A 23,016-nucleotide genomic window follows, 5' to 3' on the forward strand; every position below is an offset into this window, starting at 1 on the left:
AAAATGCCAGTGACATTGAATTTATCTGTAACGTTCATATCCTCGATGACAGCTGGAACAACATCAATCCAAAGAACGGTTCGGAGCGAAAATGGCTATTTTGTTGCTAATTTGCAGGAAATATCTAGAAGAAAGTTCTACAGAAAGTAGCTAAGGGTCCTCAGAAATGTAGCTAGGTTCATCACTAGGCGTTAGGAACAGCGACAAAGTCGCTGAGTTGGCACTACCTCTCTCTCTGCTGCTAAAGCTACGGATAGCAAATGCTACGGGCGATGCCTGAGCGTGAATGCGCATGAAGCATCCTGCTCGACCCGAGCATCTCTCTTTTTCTGTGATTTTACAGAAAAAAAAAGCAATCACAGTAAAAATGCCAGGGCTCATTCTACAGGACCAGGGCATTGCAGGAGAATGTATGAAGAAGAAATGTATTATTTCTATACATGTTTTGGCTGTCAAACTTCCCTATAGTCCCTTTAAAATATTCTAATAAATTTCGTACTTACCCATTTTTAATTAATTAATCTCACAAAACACGACAGCAAGTCTGATCAAGTATAAACAATAGTCACTTCCCGCTTCCTGTTCCCAAGTCCCGCGTGATGTTGTGACTCGCGTGACTTTCCAAGAAGCGCTCAGTGGCACGGCGCATCCTGTGTAACCATTTAACATCCTAAAATTGCTGCACGTCTGTCTCCGGTGCTCCAGGATTAACAATTCTGAACTGCGCAGCCCTAAGAGTGGAGTTTTTTACACACTGGAAAACCCTTTCTAATCTGTAATATATATTAATCAAGATATCATGTCTAGAAATATTTATGTTTCCAGTATCAAAGCTGGTAAATTAAATAAACCGGATCAACTGTTACATTTATTCATATTTATAACATAAGTAGAGTATCAATATCAGGGTAAGGTCAGCGAGAGTTCATCAGCTTATTCTGAAACAAGATTTTATTTTCATTGGAAATGTTCACCTGCAGCCTTTTTTTAAGCATTCGTCTGCTTCTCTGTTGGAAGTTTTCAGCAGTGTTCAATGAGCTTGAGGATGTTGTGGCTGTGAATTGAGAATCCACCATCGTCTTTGAAGAATGTGTGGCTCCGTGGCCTCAGATTTGCAGCAGCTTTGATGCATGATCAGACTCGTTGTCCACCTGGAAATAACAGCTCTTCTACAAATCTTCGAGCCACAGTGGGACTGACTCCTGCACAACTGAATGGGACCCTTGTATGCTCAAAGTCTCGCTCATCCAGCCCTAGCTTAACCTGTCCTTCAAACAACTCCTTTAGAACATTTATTATTTATTTTTTAATGTTGAGTTATTCTTCTGTAGACAAATTGGTCTAATTGATGCATGGATTCCTTCACCCAGAGTCGAGATACAGGATAATAATTGCTCTCCATTTTTGATTTTATGCTCTGCAGGACATCTCCAGAGAATAAGGTCTTTAAAGTCAAGGTTGTGACTTATAAGCTTCATTTCAGTTTTCAGCTGTGGGAATTTCCGTATTGCAGGGCTCGTCACCGTGGCAGCATGGTTCATTGAAAATGGAGCCTCGCATTATTTGCTGAGCTGTGTAAAAAATCTAAAAACGTGTTTTTACCACAGCCTGGAGAAGCAAGAAGGGCGAGACTCCAAACTGGGGAAGCTGCTTGGAATTGGCTTGTTGTGAATGTAGATGAATAGAAAAATTAGGTTAAATCCTACCATTAATTTTAAAAATGTGCTTTTCCCTTTTTTGCTATTTTATAATAACAGTTTTGCACTTTTCACTTTACTCTCAGATGCCTTCTGCTGCATGTGTCCTAAATGGAGATGTTCAGATCTCGTTTTTTTTTTCTCCTGATCCGATTCAGCTATTTATTTTTGAGTATCTGCCGATAATGAGTCCCGATTTGATACTTTTCAGGAAAGCATTAAAATAAGAAGAAAAAATGGAAATAATTTTCAGGAACGCATTAAAGTGAGAAGAAAACACACCTAAGTGATCCTTTAAGTTTCACACACTTGTTTACAAAGTACACTGATTAAAAAATGTGTTTATATTAGGAATATATTTAAAAGTAGCAGCGTTGCTCTTATTTCAAGTAGTTTACTCCCTAAATATGCAGCAGTATGCGTAGTCCCGTCATGGGGCAGGCACGCAGCGTCTCGGCAGGCAGGATAACTTTTTCCTGCATAACACCTGTAGCTACCGCACACCTCGAGTGCTGCAGGTAACAACCCGACATTTTGGAGTCTGTTGGCCATTTTTCTTTGTGTATTAACCTATCTTTCTCTGTCGGCTGGCTTCCCTTTTTTGTCTTGAATACGCTGTGAACTGGGACTGTTGGTGGGAAACTGGGAATTAATGGAGACAGGTGATTCACTTTGTTGACGCCTGAAGGGAAAAAAGCCGAAATTAAAAGTAGTAGCTGTGTCCTTCCCAGCATGTTGAATACCCCGTGTGCACATTATACAAGTGGCTTTTGCTCTGCCTTTGCTGTCCAGGTAAAAATACCATTAGGCAGACATTAACACTCAGGTCGAGACATGTTAGCTCTGCGTTAGCGTGCTTGCTAACAGCTGCAGCTTGGTGTCTGAGTCCCTGGCTGCCATATATTGTATGATGTTATTTTTGTCATTTTCATACAAGAAACGAAGAATATTGATGTAGAGCAGGGCTATTCAACTCCGGGCCTGGAAGGCCGGTATCCAGCACGTTTTAGTGGTTTCTCTGGTCCAGCACACTTGATTTGGTGGTTGAATCACCTGTGCAGCAGCTCATCAGGCTCAGCAGAAGCCTGTTAATCACCTAATAATTGCAATCTGGTGTGTTGAAGCAGGGTTAAAACCAAAATGTGCTGGATACCGGCCCTCGAGGCCCGAAGTTGAAAAGCCCTAATGTAGAGGAATTTATTGAAATTAAAACTAAGTCATTGTTATTCCATTTGAAAATCTATATCTAAGGATGACATTAAAATGTCATGTTTGGTGTTTTAAAAGGTTAAATCCGATCTTTTTCCCCCGATCCTTTTAAAATCCCACGATCAGGCCTGATTTCGATCACGTGATCGGATCCGAGCACCCCTAGTCCTAAATATTCAAAATTGTTTAAATGAGCAAGCAAGTAACAAAGAAAATAAGATTGCGATATTTTTTGATCACAAGATAAAAAGGTGATTCTTGGATGCATCTTATCAAACCCAGAAGAAAAGCAAGTGTCAGCATTGTGAGAAAGCCTCCCAGTTGTCTAAAGAATGGTGTGTTTATATAGCTGTCCACCAGGTTTCGTGGGGGATTTCTGTGAAGTGGATGTTAACGAATGTTGCTCAGCACCCTGCCAGAACGCTGCTGTTTGCCAAGATCTTATTAATAGCTACGTCTGCCACTGCAGGTCAGGTGAGTCACTCAGAAAAATCCTGTGATTTTCTCCATTTCCTTCAAAATAAGAGCAGCCCGAACATTTTATTGTACCCCTTTGTGAGACCTTTTACAGGCATCTTTATGCAGCTCCTGGGCATGAATATTAAAACCTAACCTAGATGGCAATACATTTTCTTGAGTGAACAAGAAATCTTGCCTCCTCCTGCCCCAGATGTGGCTTTAAACTATCTTATTACAGAAGAATGAAATTTATATTAGACTGAAAGGAGGCACTAGAGGTTACCATCATTTCTTATAGTTTAAGTCCCTCAAAGTTGTTCAAAGGCTGCCTACTTTCCTCCAGGGAGAAATTTGTTGTCATACAGTACGAAAAAAAAGACGATGATTAAAGAACGATACTGCCTCCGCTCATTAAAATGTATGTGGCATCTTACTCTTTAGTGAAAGCCTTTTCTTGTCCGTGTATGTGTGTGTGAACCCCAAAAGAAGCAAATCAATGTAAGAGAGTCTGATTGATATTCACTTCAGAGGGTGGAAGTGAGAGAGCCCAGGCTCACTACGACACTCTGTGGGCTTTTGTTCCTGGCAGGTTGGACAGGCCTTCACTGTGAGGATGACATTAATGAGTGCCTTCCACAGCCCTGCAACCAGGGGATATGCATCCAGAATGATCCAGGCTATGGCTACACCTGTTTCTGTCGTCCTGGATTTGTGGTGAGGTTCCCCCACTCCATACTTCCCCCTCTACCTCTTTTCACCTCCTTGTAATAATCATCTCCCTTAATGACTTGTGAAAATTTGTGATCACCCTTCTTTTTGTAGCTTGAAGGTGACATACAGTGGGGCAAAAAAGTATTTAGTTAGCCACCGATTGTGCAAGTTCTCCCACTTAAAATTATGACAGAGGTCAGAAATTTACATCATAGGTACACTTCAACTGTGAGAGACAGAATGTGAAAAAAATCCATGAATTCACATGGCAGGATTTTTAAAGAATTTATTTGTAAATCAGGGTGGAAAATAAGTATTTGGTCAATAACAAAAATTCAACTCAATACTTTGTAACATAACCTTTGTTGGCAATAACAGAGGTCAAACGATTACTATAGGTCTTTACCAGGTTTGCACACACAGTAGCTGGTATTTTGGCCCATTCCTCCATGCAGATCTTCTCGAGAGCAGTGATGTTTTGGGGCTGTCGCCGAGCAACATGGACTTTCAACTCCCTCCACAGATTTTCTATGGGGTTGAGGTCTGGAGACTGGCTAGGCCACTCCAGGACTTTCAAATGCTTCTTACGGAGCCACTCCTTTGTTGCCCGGGCGGTGTGTTTGGGATCATTGTCGTGTTGGAAGACCCAGCCACGTTTCATCTTCAAAGCTCTCACTGATGGAAGGAGGTTTTGGCTCAGAATCTCACGATACATGGCCCCATTCCTTCTGTCCTTAACAAGGATCAGTCGTCCTGTCCCCTTAGCAGAAAAACAGCCCCAAAGCATGATGTTCCCACCCCCATGCTTCACAGTAGGTATGGTGTTCTTGGGATGCAACTCAGTATTCTTCTTCCTCCAAACACGATGGGTTGAGTTTGTACCAAAAAGTTCTACTTTGGTTTCATCTGACCACATGACATTCTCCCAATCCTCTGCTGTATCATCCATGTGCTCTCTGGCAAACTTCAGACGGGCCTGGACATGCACTGGCTTCAGCAGCAGAGCACGTCTGGCACTGCAGGATTTGATTCCCTGCCGTTGTAGTGTTTTACTGATGGTGACCTTTGTTACTGTGGTCCCAGCTCTCTGCAGGTCATTCACCAGGTCCCCCTGTGTGGTTCTGGGATTCTTGCTCATAGTTCTCATGATCATTTTGACCCCACGGGATGAGATCTTGCGTGGAGCCCCAAGTCGAGGGAGATCATCAGTGGTCTTGTATGTCTTCCATTTTCTGATAATTGTTCCCACAGCTGATTTTTTCACACCAAGCTGCTTGCCTATTGTAGATTCACTCTTCCCAGTCTGGTGCAGGTCTACAATTCTTTTCCTGGTGTCCTTCGAAAGCTCTTTGGTCTTGGCCATAGTGGAGTTTGGAGTCTGAATGTTTGAGGCTGTGGACAGGTGTCTTTCATACAGATAATGAGCTCAAACAGGTGCCATTAATACAGGTGTTGTGATTATTAGCCAATGAATAATTTGTAAGCTTTACTTACTTTTTTGAATTAATCAATAAATTTGTAAATATGGAAATATTTACTGATTTATTACGTAATTAGGATATCCGTGGATATGCCTCGGGGCACCACCCCTCTTATCGGGGAAAATTGAATCCAAAACCTCTATCAATCTGTCTAAAGTTTGTAAAATTCTTTTCACGAGCAGCAGTTGTATTTTATACCACACAAACAAATCACCTGAGACAAAACTTAATTGGCAATAACATTTATTAACTAATATGACCACTTCAGCTCCTCCCAAAGCATTTAGCCAATCAACATCAACCAACTTATTTCATCAAACGAATAACAAGCAATGAAACAATGAGATGATAATGTGGAATAATAATCTGATCCGGTAGGTGGTTGAAATGACGTAAGCAGCAGTGATAGGTTGGTTACCCAAAATTGAGGGAGTTTTGGAAAAACCAAAATGGCGGGTCCTTCGTTTGGCTGAACAAAGAACCGCGTGGGTGTCTTTCTAAACCCTGAAAACCTGTGTGTGTGTTTGTGTGTGTGTGTGTGTGTGTGTGTGTGTGCGTGTGTTTTAGCTGCTTGTCTTTCTAAGCAGACATTCAGTGGCTTAACACTCACAGTAACTTCATCAAACACTTCAAATCACTTCACCAAGCTCAAGGAAACAAAACAAATCAATCAAAGGCAAATGAAATATCTAAAGTCTGTCAGCCTGGCCACAGCATGAACAACTTCGATATTAAACAATAACAAAAAGGATCTTACTTTGACGGTCCGATGGCGTTTTTGGTAGGGAAGAAAGAGAAACCGTCTGTTAATTTGAAACGGTCGCGCGGTCGACCGCTTGTTTTGGCTATAAGAGAATCGAGAGGAAAAGAGGGAGAAAAAAACTTTGAACAAACGAACAACGAGGTGTCCCTCTGGAGTTCGCTGAGCAAATCAGATGGCGGTGTTCCGTCCACTTCAGCAGCTAGTCCTCGTGCACATGCTGTCCGAAGCGGTAGCAAAACGAGTGCCTCTTCACGCCAATTGAATCCTGGACAAAAGAGAACGATTTCTGCTCTGCGCAGCAGCTTTATGGACTCTCCAGCGGGCGGTCTCTGTAGCGGCTGGGGTTGGCGTTGCTTGATGACATCATTAAGCTGCTGCCGGCTGCAGAGGATCATGGGAAATGAAGTCCCTGCTGGCGCAGATTTTTAATATGCCTTATTTATTTATGCTTCAGGGCGTAAATGCACAGTTCTTTGGAGAAAATACTGCATAGTAATTTTCTCATGAGGGCAGAACCTCAACACAGGTAACGAGTGGGGGCCAGAAAAGCTTCTTAAAAAGACGTTACAGGTCTGTGAGAGCCAGAGATTTTCCTTGTTTGAAGTGACCAAATACTTATTTTCCACCCTGATTTACAAATAAATTCTTTAAAAATCCTGCCATGTGAATTCATGGAATTTTTTTTCACATTCTGTCTCTCACAGTTGAAGTGTACCTATGATGAAAATTACTGACCTCTGTCATCATTTGAAGTGGGAGAACTTGCACAATCGGTGGCTGACTAAATACTTTTTTGCCCCACTGTAATTTAATAAAACCACTTTGCAATCAAGAAAATCAAATGAGCTTTACTTCTTTAACAAACTGGGTCACATGGCTGTAATGTGGTTGAGAGTAGTTATGTCCTGTGGATGGGATGTCTGGCAAAGGGTACAATGTCAGACGCATTTGTCTAATATTAGGTTTTTTTTTTTTTTGTCAGGGAGTTTTTGACTCCAGCTGTAAACATTTAGCATTTCAATGCAAAGGTGCACAGCACATCTTAAAGCGATCTAATATACGTTCACAGGGGAGGAACTGTGAGCACAATTATGATGACTGCCTGCCAAATCCATGTCCAGAAGCATTTTCGTGTGTAGATGGCGTCAACAAGGTCAGCTGCCTGCCTCCTGTTATGGATCCAGTTCCCTCGGCGACCGTAGGCAAGAACATCACTAGCAGCTATACACCCCGACCACCGACACCAACGTTCACCCCAGCCCCAGCAGGTGAAGCATCCTCATGTATGAGCTGTGCTGTGAATTCCTGCAAGAGCAAGTAGCTATAGGAAGTAGCTATAGAAGGACTGTGCTTTAAACTGTCTGAAATAAATGTGAAAGGGTCAGTGGAAGTAGGAAAGAAGATGTTTAACCCCCAGTCATCATCCTCAGAAGGTTACTGTTAGTAGGATTTGTTTGCCTAACAAGTATTCATTTAATTGACTGCCTCAGAATTGCTTAATATATTATTAGTTTTTGTATCATATATTTTATAACTTTAGATGGGATTTTGTGCTTTTTGTTATTACAGTTGCACAATATTCATTTGATCACTTCCAATACACCAGTACACATCAACCATCCTAAACATTATGACTATCCGACCCTACTTTCAGTGCCAGAGCAGTCCTAGCTGAAGCACGGATTTATCCACCATGTTTTGTCACTTCTGAGACCAAACCATCAGTTTCATAACTCTGCTCAAACAGCTGTATCGCTCCAAATATTCTTGAAATACTTTAGCAGTTTGGCAAGGATCGTATTTGTCTGCAAGAGGCCATATCCCGCAGGAAATACAATTTCTATGAAAGGGTGTACTTATGTCATTATCTCATAGTGCTGGGTTGTGAGCAAGAGTTTGCCCTGTAATATGTGGGTTGCCGGTTTAAACCTAGGCTCTGTTTGCATCAGTCATTGTGTCCTTGGGCAAGATTCTTCACAATCTTTGCCTGCTGGTGGTGTTGGTAGGGATTGGTGGCACACCAGGTCAGCTTATCACCCTCAGTGTGTGAATGATTGTAGTGTAAAGAGCTTTATTAAAGGGACGCTTGGCAATTTTGCTTGCTTTTAGCACCCCCTAGTGTTACTAAATCTCTGGGGTCTAACCGAAAGCAAAATCTATCTCTTCGCTGTGTGTTTGCTTTTTTAACACCTTATTCTAACAGCTGAAACATCTCCCAGCCTTGCTTAGTGTCTACAATAGTGATTCGTCACTACATTAAACAAATCGGCTGCGTTCATCATCTAAAACATGCAGGAAACATGCTGGAACCAGACTGCAGCGCCAGGTATGCCCGCTTCATTTTTTGTTAATCCCAAAAGATCGGCCCACCAGTCTGAAAGTGCAAATGCAATATTTTAGCCACAGGGGGCGGTGGGGGTCATTAACCTTGTAAAGGGTCATTTTAGCAGATAGACCACAGGACTGTCGCACCTTGGGAAATAAAGTATGTCAAAATACCTTAAAATACAAAACTTCATGCCTCATCCCTTTAGGATATGTGAATTTTAGCTGTTTATATTATAAAGTTGGTCTATCAACCAACTAACCATTTATCAGGTTTAGAAATCGATTACTTTTCTTGTAAGAACAGGTTGGCTTGGATAGCCTCTCCCCCTGATAAATGAAACCTGCAGTTTTGAATCTATTGGTTTTTTTGTGTGTTTGAATGGTGTTTGCTGATCTGAAACAGTGTAACGTGACAAGAAATCTAACAGCAGAACTTATCTGAAAGTAGCAAATGTCTTTTTCGCAGCCCTGCATCTTTGCTGTTCCTCCAACAGTGAGAACATTTTTATTGCAGATTTTTATCTTTTCTAACGTAGTTGTTAAAGACGCTGTAAGAGCACGTTTGAAAGATGCCGCCAAGCTTCAGATGTGCTTCGGTACTGAAAGAGTGACCTACATTTTCGGCATCAGTTACTATCGCTCTGCATACTTTTCATCTCGTTCTTTATAGAAAGACCTCTAAGATGAATATTAATGTTCATTATATCAAACGCAAAATATTAAGTAGTTGAAAGTATCCCAACCTTAGGGAGAGTGACAGGTATGAACCTTAATGAAGATTTTTTAGTTTCAGCTCCTAATCATGCTTCCACTATAATATTTAACAAAGTGACACTAATATTCACCATTTCACCTAATAAACCCTTAATGCGTTTAATTTAGTCTGACATTTGTTCAAGATGATTGTTTCTGACAAAATTACAGCCTTTTCTCCCTTTTCATGTCCTTTAGAGCAAACATTTTTTTCGACTAGCAGACTCCATCAGGGCTGGCTCTCCAAATGTCATTTTTATAGATTCTTTAGAAAATATCAGGTTATGATTTATTTGCTCCGATTCAGAGATGGTCATAGTAGCCGTGTGCGTTTGTGGCAAAGCTCTGTTTAAATCCAGTTTGGGGCTTTCTCCTAAATTGTGTTGTGTAGAGAATAATACGTCTGATCAGTATTTGGCACAATATCCTTTAACACTCAAATGATAGACACAATGCATTATTGGTATTGGATTCAGTCATCTATGCAAGAGGAGGAATTCTGTGTGCAGGACAGATTGTTACTCTGACAGATGAGGTCTGTCTACCTTTGAAACTGTTCACAGAACTGTAAAACAGACCTATTGAACACAGACGAGCTTGAACCAATTCATGGCGACACTGAAAATCAGTGTTGGCCAAATGTAATGGAGTCCTCCCGACTGCACCTGATCCGGTCCTCAATCTGTGAACGGGTTTGGAAAGGGTTAAAGAAACACATGCCTTTAAAAATGATAAAAACCCAAGCATCGACACAGTGAAACATCCTTTTTCTTTCCACACATGAGCGCATAATCAAAGTAAATAAGTTTTAAAGAGAGAGGACCCAGAAGCTCATGAGTTTATCAAACTAGGTCACCATCTAAACACATGCAGTGCCCTTGGTGCAGCTTGAAATAGACTCCTTTAAATCCAAGACTGCTCTATAACCTCTGAATTATATATATATATATATATATATATATATATATATATATACACATAGTGTCAACATGAATTGAGAAATAGACGTATACATTGACAGTACAAAATTTGATTTAATGTGTTTTTTATCTTCATCTTAAAATTCAGAGCAGTCTAGAAACACACGAATAAACACAAAGGTATGAAACTTTGCTGCTGCTGCTGTTTTCCGTGCCGTACGCGCAGTGCTGAGCTCCACATTATTAAATCCTTACTTCATCATGTAAAATTCGATGAGAATCTAGAGAGGGGAATAGCGGGTGGAGGGTGGCTTACTCCTGCTAAGCCATGATTTGGTTGACTTTCCTTGGAGTGAACACAGGTGAGGCTGTTATCTTTTGCTGCCATGCACACTGAAAATGAAATTACCCCCTCAAACCTCCTCAAAATCAACTTGATGAGCAAGAAGTCAGTATTTTCAAATATCCACCTCTGCTCAGGGCTTTGCCATTAGTAATTTTTATTTTAATAATTATGAAATTATTTTCTGGAGCTCCTGATGATCTTTTTTCCCCTCCTTAAATTCATTCCATTTTCTACCCAGATGCCAGTAGTTGAAGATGGTGTCTAACTATTTTAATCCTGTCAGAATCTTGACAAAATATGACAAGTGATGAATTCTCATGAGACACTCTCTAAATTTGTCGTTTCAGATACAGTTTGTACCTTCAGTTGCAATTTCAAGCCAGACATCAAAGATAATGTACGAGCTATAATGAGGATAATGAGGACCAGACATCCGATTTGGAAGAAGCCTGTGATAAATTTAGCATCAGATCCTTTGTGTATTTCTGCAGAGCAAAGATATGTGAGAGGTTATTTTTCAGCCAGTTTTGTAGGTACAGAATGACCTTTTGCCTTCTCTCTGGGCTCTGAAATTGCACCGGTCCTAGAAAGATCTGCAGCAGTATTTTATCTCTGTCCTGTGACAAGTTCAATCATCAGTCCATTACCTAACTCGATAAATCAGGGGCAAAGCAGGACTTACATCTTGGCTTTTTTTCCCCCTTTCTCTTTAATGGGACATCAACGCCATATTAATTAAATTTCACCATCAAAAGACTTAAGTCCAATTAATTGCTGTTATGTTCCGATTTTGCTAAATATATTTTCCCTAGTGGGATGTCGTTTCACTTTAACCCCCGCCGACATGCACCTGCGGTCTGCGTGGCAACATGGCGCCCTACCTCTATGTGTTGCATTAAACATGACTTATGTCCGTTTTCTCACCTCTCTTATGGTCATGTATCACGACTGGCCCTAATTAGATCTGATCTGAAAGATTTATATCAAAGAATATCCCCAGTAGGTGGCTTTTTTTTCCCTTTCATAAGGAAACTAGAAAAGCTTTTGAACAGATTAAAGTGATAAAAAATAGATGGGTCAGCAAAATGTTAAGAGTGGAAGAAAATACTGAAATGGTGCAAAAAATGGGGGAAATGGATATGTGTTGAGAATTTACAATTTAGATTTGGTGTGAATAGTTACTTGAGGCTTGTGCATAAATAAAATTTGGGTGTGAGATTGCGAGGTAATGGTAAAAACAGAAGACCTTTGAAGGAGAGACCGAAGCTTCCTGTTAATGAGGCATGACACGGCTTCCTGGCAGCAACCTCTGAATGCATCAAAGACTATATCAGACCAAACAAGGCTTTAAAATTAATGAATAGCTTCGTCTCTGAGGGGTAATTTTCCATCATCAGCACTGGCAAGCCCCATTGTCAGGAGGAGAGGCGAAGACAGCAAAGCATTGTTACTGCATTCATTTATCCTGATTAATTCACAGAACACAGAAGGTCTGATCCTGATGATTTGCCTTTTTTTTTGTTATCATGGGATTCTCCTCCGGGTTTTACTTCTATTGCTCCCCTGAGAGAGCGCGGGTATTTAGGTTAGCTTGTTTGCCAAATGCCCCGAGGAGTTTCTCTCAGATCAAAGGGTGTCTGGCCTTTTAGAAGTTGGCCTCTAACAAATATTGATAAGTTCACATTTTACAGCTGCGTGGTTAATCATAGCAGCGACTTTAAAGACACGTTGCAGATTTCTCAAGTGTATTTTTTTTCTCTAAAAAGAGAACGGAGCACGAGACATCTGGGAATGCCTTTCAGTTTACTAGGCTCTGCCGTCTGACTTTTCTCCTACAAATTGCACTACTTCCTTTAAATGAGAAGTCTATTGAGCATGAGTACCCCTAATGCTCCAAAGTCGGCGTCGCTCTTTTAAGTTTGCCTGCGTCACTAACCCTGATAAGCTTTCAGGCAGTGGAACTTTTACTGAAATACCTCATAATTGTCCATTCTTCACGGATGGCATAAAGATGAACGGACTCATTACTCCGCCGTTAAAAGAGGCATGTAATAAACATGCATGAATTTGTTCTTTTCAACCAAGACTCTTCAGCTTTGGCTAATATCGTACCGTTTGCATGCTTCAAAGGGTTTTGGCAGGAATAGTGGGAACAAAACGAAGGAAGAAACAGATTTGTGACTATGCCAAAAGTCTTAAAGCGTTTACTTTTAGTTTCAAATGAACAGATTTATTTATGAAGACTTTACTTCTAATTTTCACATTATTTCTCAAAGCATTCAGCACTTGCACCTTGAAAATGCATTACACGAACGTTTGTTCTGAGGTGTTCTTAGCCATAATCTGATGATGTTTTAATTTGTGAGGTTATACAGCTCCGAAGTAAATCCTAAGGAATACTCGGGATCAGCCGGCTTCCTTGGCAGAATTTGCAAAACTGATTCTTTAAGTGTCGTTTACCCCTTTATATCTCCCCCTCTTTTCCAGATAATACAAGCTACCTTCGGTATTTTGGGAATTCATACCTTGAGTTTGAAGGCTTTGACCTCAGTAAACTCAACAACATTACGGTGAGATTCCAAACTGCTGCCGCTCAAGGGACTCTGCTGTACGTGGATCAGGGACCTGTTAACGGAGATCACTTTTTCATGAAACTCTTCATCCAGAATGGCATCTTACAGGTAAAAACTATAGTTAAATTGTTTATTTATTTCTTCTCTGTGTGGTAAAGATTATTTTTTTCTCAGAAGATGCACCAACTGCTTGGAGATAACTATAATCAGTTCGATGGGACTCTTGGTCCCAGATATCTGACTCCGAGTCAGATATTCATAAAAACCACATGAATACTTTAAAATTGAAAGATTAGCACACAAGTAGAGCCCTTTATAGTTATTGCTGCATCCTCTTATCTGTTATATTGTAGTAGAAAGTTTTAAAATGTTTGCAGTTATACATAAACTGTCCATTTTGAGATTTAACTTGTAGCAAAAAATAATCATTCTGCATGTTTTATTTAGAATTAGTGGATTTTCTTAAACAAAGATTTTTTACCGTTAATTGTGGTTCAGAGTTGCAAATCAGTCCTCAAAAAAATGATCCTAATTGGTTAAGAAACCGTTTTGCCTCCTAAGGTTCAGCCACTTCTTTTAGCAACATCACAACAAAGCACTAATTAGAGACGCTTAAACTCCCGCTCATCTGTTTCAGTATGCCTTCTGCTGTAATGAAGAAGAAGAGGTTACTCGGTTGAGTACGTCAGTTCGAGTTGACGATGGCGCAGTTCACATCGTAACCATCAGGTATACCATGTATGCATAGCACTCCTTTGACTCTTGAAAAGCCCCAGCGGGTCATCATGCTCTTATCTGTGTTTGGACAACTACCGAGGTCGTTTAAGGACAAAGAAACTGTAATGTTGGAAATGTTCAGCACATTTGAATAAATAGCCCTTTTATTTTATGGCTTTTAATTTGCAGGACCAGATGCAGTGTGATGATATCTATTTGCTTCTGGCAAGAATGTATTTTCTTTTGAAAACAAAAATCCAAGTATGTTTGCTGTGATAAGCCACTTAGGTCTCCCTTTTTTTTATCAAATAATCATATCACCTTGGGTGGTTTAGTTAGATCCCTAGTTATCCACTTATTCTAACTGTTACATTTGTTTCTAAAAAAAAAATGAACCGACTCCTGAGGAAACTATATAATCGTCTGGAATCCCCCGATGGAGAGTTTAAATTTTATTACAAATGGGCAAGCGGGCTTACAAATTTAAATAAGTGAGAGAAACGTCAGGATGTGCCTGTTAAAGGCATTAGTGATCGCTGGCCCTGTTTTATTGGCTGTTATGAAGTCTTCATTTGCAGTTTTTCATTACCAAAAGATTAACAAGCAGGAGCTGAGCACAAAATCAATGTACAAATGATTTAAAGTGAGGCTGTGGCCCCTTTAGTTATGTTGTTCCTAAGCTCATGTGCAGTCTCGCTGCCAGCCCTCCATTATTCTCTGACATGAGAAAGATTGTGGTTTGGTTTTAAGACACAGAGTTATTATGTAGGAGCTGGAAGCTAAAACAATGCAAAAGATGTTTAGCTCATGAAAAGTCTGTTTAGACACAAATTTGGCTACCGAGGCATTTTTTTGTGTTAAAACTCTTCATGTGTTTTTGACCATGTTACCATTGAATGGCAGAGGGACAAATATACATCAAAATGACATTTTAGATACACTAAAGGTAATGATGAACATGGCCTTGCCAATGGTGAGCACATTATTTCCTGCAGAAACAAAGCTCTGTTAGAAGGCTGCCTTCTGTTTTCTTGGCAGAAAGCTGCACTGGCCTAAATATACAATGGGCCAATCAGGTTCAAGGGGCTACGAAGCTCACCCCCTGCCTTTTTTTTTTCTACTGGAAGAAAAATACAACAGCAGTATGAATCAATCATAATGTTCTACACCAGCCTCCTGAGACACAGCAAGAAAGAGAGCTGTCATAACTAGGGGGTTGGTAGTATGGAAAAATGGTTTCTGGTGTCACAAAGCAAATTCTTTGTAATTGTCTGACGGCTGAGTCCGTCCATCTTTGTCTGATTTGACCCAGAGCTACAGCCCCACAGCCATGCTCAACGCCACCGCCTAACTCATTATAGACTTTTAATATATCTTCCCGTCAAAGACGCTTTTCAATATGTTAAATAGAGACCCGGTGGGGCTGACTTCTCAAGGACAGTGAGCACAGTGCCCTCTGGCTGCCGGCCAGGCCGCTCTGGCAGACTGCTTCTAAATTAACCGCTTCTCCATGCTGGCTCTGGAGGACGGACTTACGCTGGTTGGAGTAAGTGCCCCGAGTGTTTAGCCAGCATATTCAACATCCTGCAACCCCGGCTTAACAAATCAGACTAGATTGCTTCACAGACCTTCTAACTTCTATTCAGGGAACAAGAGCTATCAGAAGGCACTAGAGAGGGGGCTCTACGGCTGTGGCCCGAGAAGCCTCAAGCTACAGATGGTTAGTCCAGAATCTGCACTTAGGTAATTATCTGTGCTCCCCTGTTGTTTCAGAGAGAACTGGTTACGAAAGCTATGACTATAGGGTGGGTCAAGAACAGCAGAGAGGAGGCTCACAGGCTACTTGGAGAAAACAACATAGAGGTCAGGGGTAATGCCCTGGAAAAGGATGGTGGATAGTGCACATTTTAGCAGAGGAAACTAAACGATATCCAACCATTTCAGTTATGATCATTATTGAAGTTTAAAGCATAATTTCCATTAAATCTGCAGGAAGACATTCATGGTTTCTCTTGAAGCTCATCTCAAAGTTTGAAAGGCACATATACAAAACTCACAGTTTGCATCCTTTTATGCTGCCGTGTTGGACTCCACGGCCGATATAAACATTGTGAACTTTAAAAAAAAAAGTATCTTAATCACTTTTCTGTTACTGTTTGGTTTTATGAACTATGTGCCTAAAACAAACCATTTCAAAAAGTCCCCATTTGTGCCATCACGACTGGAGAATAAAGGACAGAGCCACCTCTCATGAGCAGTAAAAAGCTGCTGCTGGAGAAGCAACAGCTCTACTCTGAGCCCCTCCTGGTTACCGGAGCTTCTCAGCTTATAGCAGCCTGAGTGGTGGATGGGTGGGCGTGGCCTGCTCCAGCTTGTTTTCTTAAAGTGAAAGAGCCCTGAAACAACTCATTCTGGATGGTACTGAAACTGTCAAGAATAAAACTGCTGAAATTATGTGAGAAGGATTTTTGCTCAAAAACCTTCATGAACTTGTTAGAACTACAGTTTAGTTCAGCTAATGAAAACCAACTTTATTTATCTGTCTTGTATTTTTTTTTCTTGCTTTACATTTTAACTGACATCTTCATATCTTTTCGTTATTGTTGTTGTTTCCTAGACAACACCTGACCCCTTGTGAAGCAGAACTGATGCTTTCTGGCTATGAGAAAATTAAAAGCACAGCCAGTAATTACTGGTTGGGCCACACGATTCAAAGAACAAACCATGTCTTCACAGGTGGTTTGCCTCAACAGTATCTCCTCAATCCGGTAACTTTTACAAACGCTGAATGTTTTAACTCAACACTAACATTGCAGGTTTTTTAATTGCAATTAGTTTGATGAATGTAACTAATCAAAGCTTATCTGTTTGTGCTTTTCTATCTGTGTGTTTTTCTGTTTCTTTTCTTTTTTTTGTGTATGTTTATTTTGTTTTTTCCATCAGAAATCAATGCCGTTCTACAATTATTCTGGCTGCATTGAAGTAATTCATATTAACCAGCTGAGAAGCTTTTACATCTCTGATGCCATTGCTGGCAGCAACATCAATAGATGCAGGTAATGTTCTTTGTTCTTACAGAATAAAATCAGCTTTAAAATTATCATATTTATGTTCAACTAAACACTCATTTATTATATATTTTTTTGCATTAAAGTAGTTTGTATTTTCCTCCCAGCCTCCATGCAATAAACAGCAAGCAAAAACTGAATGTTATATTTAAAAATCTAACAATTTACTTACAAAAAATCATACTAAACCTTTAATTTCTGTTTCTGGGATTGTTGTCAAAAACATGTCGACTTTTTGAATAGCTTCGTCCTATTTCACTTTTTAAATAAAAACTATTTTCACTGGAATCTGCGACACCAGTTTGGCTAAAAGGCAACTAGTTTAGTCATTTATAGTCATGTTATGCCTTCTTTCAGAAGCTGCCACGATTTTCTGACATCTTAATGAAATTAGGCATGATGATCACAAATACAAGATGACAGCTCCAACACTTTAGTTGCAGGAGATTTTATGTAGTGGGGAATTTATTTAACAGGTGTGGGGTTTTTTGTTTTGTTTTTGGGAAGTGACACAGTGAAAAAATGGAACTATATTCAAATGCAGAGTAAATATACACTCATTTTATTCAATACATATCAGAAGCTGTTACATCATTTTTTATCGCTTATTGTAGTTCCACTTTTCTGTGTTTTCCTGAAGCATTTTTTGACAGCTATGATTGCATTTGCTAATGTCAAGCTGTGATGAGTGTATGTGGTGCAAGTATAGTAAAAAAATTATGATTTTCAATCTAAAATGATAAAATGTCAATGATAAATCAGATGTTCAAGACTGGTTGTTAAAAGGTCCTTCACTGAAAATACATTTTTCAGCGCCGAGCAAACATCATGACCATCTTTATTTATAGAGCCCCTTACAGGCATGCCACCAAAGTGCTGCACAGTAACAAATTCAAACTGATAAAATCACCAAAGACAGTTAAAACCAACAAGTAAAAGCAGAGTTAAATCATGTAAAAGATCAACAACATCTAACTCAGAGATTTAAAAGCCAAACCATAGAAGTGGGTGTTCAACCTTGTTTTAAAAACTGCTACTGATGGAGAGAGCCTTACAGATGGGGGAGGTGCATTCCACAGTTTTGGTCCTGCTGCGGAGAACGCCCTATCCCCTCTCGTCTGTAGCCCAGCTCTAGGAGCCACCAGCAGCACCTCTCGGAGTGGAGCATTCGAGCAGAGTCTGTGGTAGAGTTGTGTTCCTGTTAGCCAATCAGAGGTGAGATGTCCAAATATCAGGAAAAAGGACTCCAAATCCTGCCGTCACTGCAAAGTATTAAAAATATGAGTAAATGACCTCTTTAAAGATTTCAAAAAGTTAACTTCAATAATTTAGGGAGGTTAATAAAGGCAGCATAAATTGAGTAATTTGATGGATGGATGGATGGATGGATGGATGGATGGATGGATGGATGGATGGATGGATGGATGGATGGATGGATGGATGGATGGATGGATGGATGGATGGATGGATGGATGGATGGATGGATGGATGGATGGATGGATGGATGGATGGATGGATGGATGGATGGATGGATGGATGGATGGAGAGAATCCATGGATAGATGGATCATGTTTCTTTTCATGAAAATGGAAACAATTGACATAATAAATTAGCTTTAGACACTATTTCACAAGTCCAAAAGCATTCAATCTAATTAAAATGTAATTCAGTTGAATCTTTTACAATCAAACGTATCATACAGTCAAATAAATAAATATAGAGTAGAACAGTATAGAAAATACCTTTATTGTTCGTCAGTGGGTAAATGTTGGTGTCACAGCAGCAATTACTTTCACAACATGAGCTAAAAACTAAGGATGTCCCGATCCGATCACATGATCGGAAATCAGCCCCGATCTCAAGGTTTCAGACTGATCGTGACTCGGGCTTTACTTCCAGATCCAAGCCCCGATCCGGACTCGGATACTGGGTTCAAATTACAGGAGAGCAACTTGGTTCTCCTTAAAGGTTGTCAGGCTTCCCTGATGCCCTTAACTTACACACCCAGAAGGAGCACAAATGAAATCCAGTTTCTACCTATATTATATTATTTATATGGACTCAGAGTAGCGGGGATACTTTTGGGTAGAGATGCAGGCAGGCCGCTGATTATTCATGAACTCCAGCTGCGTTCTGCACACGGCCACAGTAACAATTTCTAAGTTTCTAAGTGGCGCCACCAAAAAATATATAATTAACACACAGTCATTCGTGTCCGTTCATTTCCTCTCTGGTGGTTCTGTCCGTATTTGAGCATGACGTGTGGACGCGCTCGCGCTGCAGCGCTCGTCACTGGCACAGCTGGGCAGCGCAGCACACACTTCGCTTTTTTGCGGTCAATAGATCAATTTGATCTGCTAGTTAAAAAGTAACTTGTGAGGTGAAAAAGAAGGAAGCAGGCTGGAGTTTTTCTGGAGGACTGGGAGATGCAGGAAGATCAGAGGCAGACAGGAACAGGAAGATGGGAAAATTAAAACAAGGAAAACAAAACAAAGTTTTCAAAGATAAAATGTAGGTAGATTTATCCCACTAACCATTTGTACCTGTATAAAGCAATAATTTATCAGCATGTAGTATTTATATAGTTGATACAATTCAGATCATCTTCAAAACTCCGTCCCATGCCCAGGGATGTATCTAAGCATTTTGGGGGCCGAGGCAAAATAGACCCCTGCCAGGTATTTTAAGTTGAAGTGCTATCTGTTTTTATATTAGACTTTTTATATTTGCAATAAAGTCCAAAAGTGAAGAATTTGTTATTTACTACTTGATTGTTCAAGCTACCTCACAGAAGTGATCTGTTGTTAAAAATGAAAATAAAAAGGTAATTGAATAAAAAATAAGGAACACTCTGGAACTGTTTCTTCCTTTTCTCATTTTTTATGTATCGAAAGTATCGGATCGGGACTCGGGATTCGGCAGATTCTCAAAATCAAATGACTTGGCCTCGGACTCGTGGGCAAAAAAAACCTGATCGGGACATCCCTACAAAAAACAATAACAAAATAAAGAATAACAAAGGAATAAATGATGTACATTAAACAAAAAACATGAGCAAGAAAGAGTCAACTGAAATTAAAAACTAGTGTCTAAAACACTAGCAGAATATTATAGGGAGAATACTGTCAAATTCAGTAAAGTATAGATGCCTTTTAAAGGTGTGGTTCACTTGTTTATTCAGTACATTTGCAGTGTTCTTTGGTGTAAAACAATGTCCTATGAGTCAAGAAAGCTATGGTGCTCCTGTTCTGAGATGCAGAAATTTGCTGGTGCAGAGGTGAGCTGAACACTGCTGGATTACTCATTATTACTAATGATTTGCATACACCTCGCTTCTTGGTTACCAGAACACGTTCAGCCATGTTGCAAATTCACTATCACCAAGATACTCTTCGCTCTCTCTCCGTGCTGCAAAAAACGTTTTTTTTTAAAGCCTTCCTGTGGGTGGGCACGAGCCAAGATGGGCGAGGCATGAATGCAAATTCACAGTGTGACATAGATATGTGAGTAGCACAAGACTGTTTTCATGTTCAGCCTGCTCGAAAAACTCCGAGTGACAGATTATAATCAGAAATAATCATTAAAAATTAATTTTTTTGTCAACCACACCTTTAATAAAAAGTTGTTTATCCACATAATCCTGTGAGAGAAGCAATTAATCTTCTCAGTTCAGTCCCACTTTCAGTGGAAAATAGACAAAATTGTAATTATTTTATTCAACTAGAGACATGCATTTGTCCAGTAAAATATTAATCTGATTTCTAGTTGCTTAAACAACAATAAGCTGTACTTTTTAGAGTTTTTTTTTTATTGGTGAAAACTTCACACATTGAAATATATGCCCTTAAACACAGGAAATATAAGATTTTATGGTGCAAGCTCATTAAATCATCTGTTTTTTTTGTCGTTTAGATATCCTTTAGATACCGTAGAGACCACCACAGCTGGCCTGATAACTCCGTCATCGGCCTCTGATACAACGGACATGACTGCAGCAGCATCTCCACATCATCCCGCTCATGAGCCTCAAGTCTGCCACGAGGATCTTTGTCGTAACGGAGGAACCTGTCATCAGTGGCAGCTGCTTGGCAGGACCGTACCTTCCTGTCACTGCCCGCTCCATTTTACTGGAACCTATTGTGAAAAAGGTAGTTCCACATAGCTGCATTCAGGGTTTATTGTTTTTTACACAGAAAAGAACGTAACCGACAGCATTATGACCTCCACGGCTGTGTCACCAAGAGCCAGCCGACAAATTATGCTGGTTAATATATGCTGAGCCTCTTTGGCTAATAGGTTTCACCGTGAGGGGTAATAGAGTCGGTTGCATTAGGAATTTTGAGTGATGTGAATAATTCAGTATATGATTAATGAAATGAGAGATCCATATATGCAGCATGAACCGTTGCTGCGTGTCTACGATCTCCGCCGGAGCGCGCTGAGAATGAGAATACGACCTTGCGGCTCTCGTTCAGCATTCAGCTAAAGCTCTCACTTCTGTCCCAACCAAAAATATTTATTTTACAAACGCCACTCAGACACTAATACTAAACAACGCTGAAGACTCCTACTGAGGAGTTATTTCTTTGCAGTTTTCCTAACAGTCTTTCTCTGACAGATCATTTCTCCAGTATACATGTTTTTGGAGGGTAAAATTTTATATTCAATGCTTGATTCTTTTCTTTTTGGTGAACAGTATGTGGGAGCTGAAATACAGGTGACGTAAATACTAATGCAAAGCATCTTGAGAAGTTTTCCGAGCTCTCTCTTCATATTTTTGCTGCTTTCTTTTTTTTAAAAGCACCAATGGATGGGTGTCCACATGGGGAGTAACATGTTTCATCTTAGACTTCATTAACTTCTAGACATTTTGTTGGTATTGGAAAGGTTTTTTTTTTCTCAAATTTCAATGGAGTTGCCTCTAAATTTACCTGACACATAATTTCCAAATTATTTAAAATAAGCGTTGCAATAAAAACACCTTGAGTCTATCGATGGGAAGTAATTATGTGTAAATTACAATTTGATTATATACCTCTTTCTTTTATTTTGGTGTTTTACTTAGTAGACCGTTAATGGTAGTCTTTAAAGTAACAGTGTGTAATTTTACCTTTCAGTCTCTGGAAATATCCATTGAAATGTTGTTGAAAATGAATAGAATGATGTCCAGTAGCTGAAAAATATTGGCATCTTCATAACCATATAAATCGGGTCTAAAGTACAAAGGGCACAGGTCTAGCATCCATGGGGGACGCCATATTAGAAGCAGTGTTGTTTTTGGCGAGCATCTTAGTCTTACCCCAAAATTCCACTACCTCCGCTCCGCCCCCGCCTTCCACAGCTGCTCGCTTCCAAACTGAATTTTTACTGGTACCCACTCTACAACGGCTCCGCTCCGGTGTGGAGACCTGAGGTGGGCAAACAAGCATGCGCAGGATTTTCAAGATCTTGCGATACAGTCCGAGCAATAAACGCGGAAGTTAGATCCAAACACCCGTTTTGTGGGAGAAGCATCGGCATGAACTGTTTAATCTGCCCATCATTTGTGTTGAGAGATCAGCAGTGTTTGGATCAACAAAGGGCGACTACTTTGATAGTGGAAACTGCATTTAAAGTTCAGCCGCCATTGATAGTTGTTAAAAGTTGTTAAACCTGTGCATATGAAACAAAAAACGTAGTTTGTTTATCGATTTATTGTGAAATAACGGAAGCTGTGCTTGCTCCCTTTCCTGTTGGGCAGTTGTGATTTCTGTCCATTGACTGCGGAGGTGCTCCGGCGTCCGGCAAAAATAGAATCAATCCTATCTTTGCCGGATGGTGGAACGACGGGCGGCGGCTGCAGTAGTAGAACAGCTCTAATTGACTACAACGGGACCAATTTTGCTGCGGAGTTCGTGCCGGAGCGGAGCGGAGGTAGTGGAATTTTGGGGTTAGTCTTGATGACGAAAATGCATTTTAGTCTTAGTCAGTTTTAGTTGACTAAAATTCAAA

At 40.1% G+C, this 23,016-nt stretch overlaps 1 protein-coding gene across 1 annotated transcript in view; it reads left to right on the top strand.

The window, feature by feature from the left end:
• The window catches only part of eys (eyes shut homolog), a 370,767-nt gene that overhangs the window by 191,097 nt on the left and 156,654 nt on the right, over positions 1-23,016 (top strand). Inside the window, exons 33-40 of the mRNA XM_054750130.2 lie at positions 3,256-3,380; positions 3,955-4,079; positions 7,390-7,588; positions 13,155-13,348; positions 13,878-13,969; positions 16,575-16,725; positions 16,901-17,013; positions 20,938-21,173. Coding sequence (XP_054606105.2) covers positions 3,256-3,380; positions 3,955-4,079; positions 7,390-7,588; positions 13,155-13,348; positions 13,878-13,969; positions 16,575-16,725; positions 16,901-17,013; positions 20,938-21,173 — 1,235 coding nt within the window. The remainder of the gene's footprint in view (positions 1-3,255; positions 3,381-3,954; positions 4,080-7,389; positions 7,589-13,154; positions 13,349-13,877; positions 13,970-16,574; positions 16,726-16,900; positions 17,014-20,937; positions 21,174-23,016) is intronic.

Source organism: Nothobranchius furzeri, chromosome 12 (assembly GCF_043380555.1).
Source record: "Nothobranchius furzeri strain GRZ-AD chromosome 12, NfurGRZ-RIMD1, whole genome shotgun sequence".
In the NCBI taxonomy this organism is placed as follows: Eukaryota; Metazoa; Chordata; class Actinopteri; order Cyprinodontiformes; family Nothobranchiidae; genus Nothobranchius; species Nothobranchius furzeri.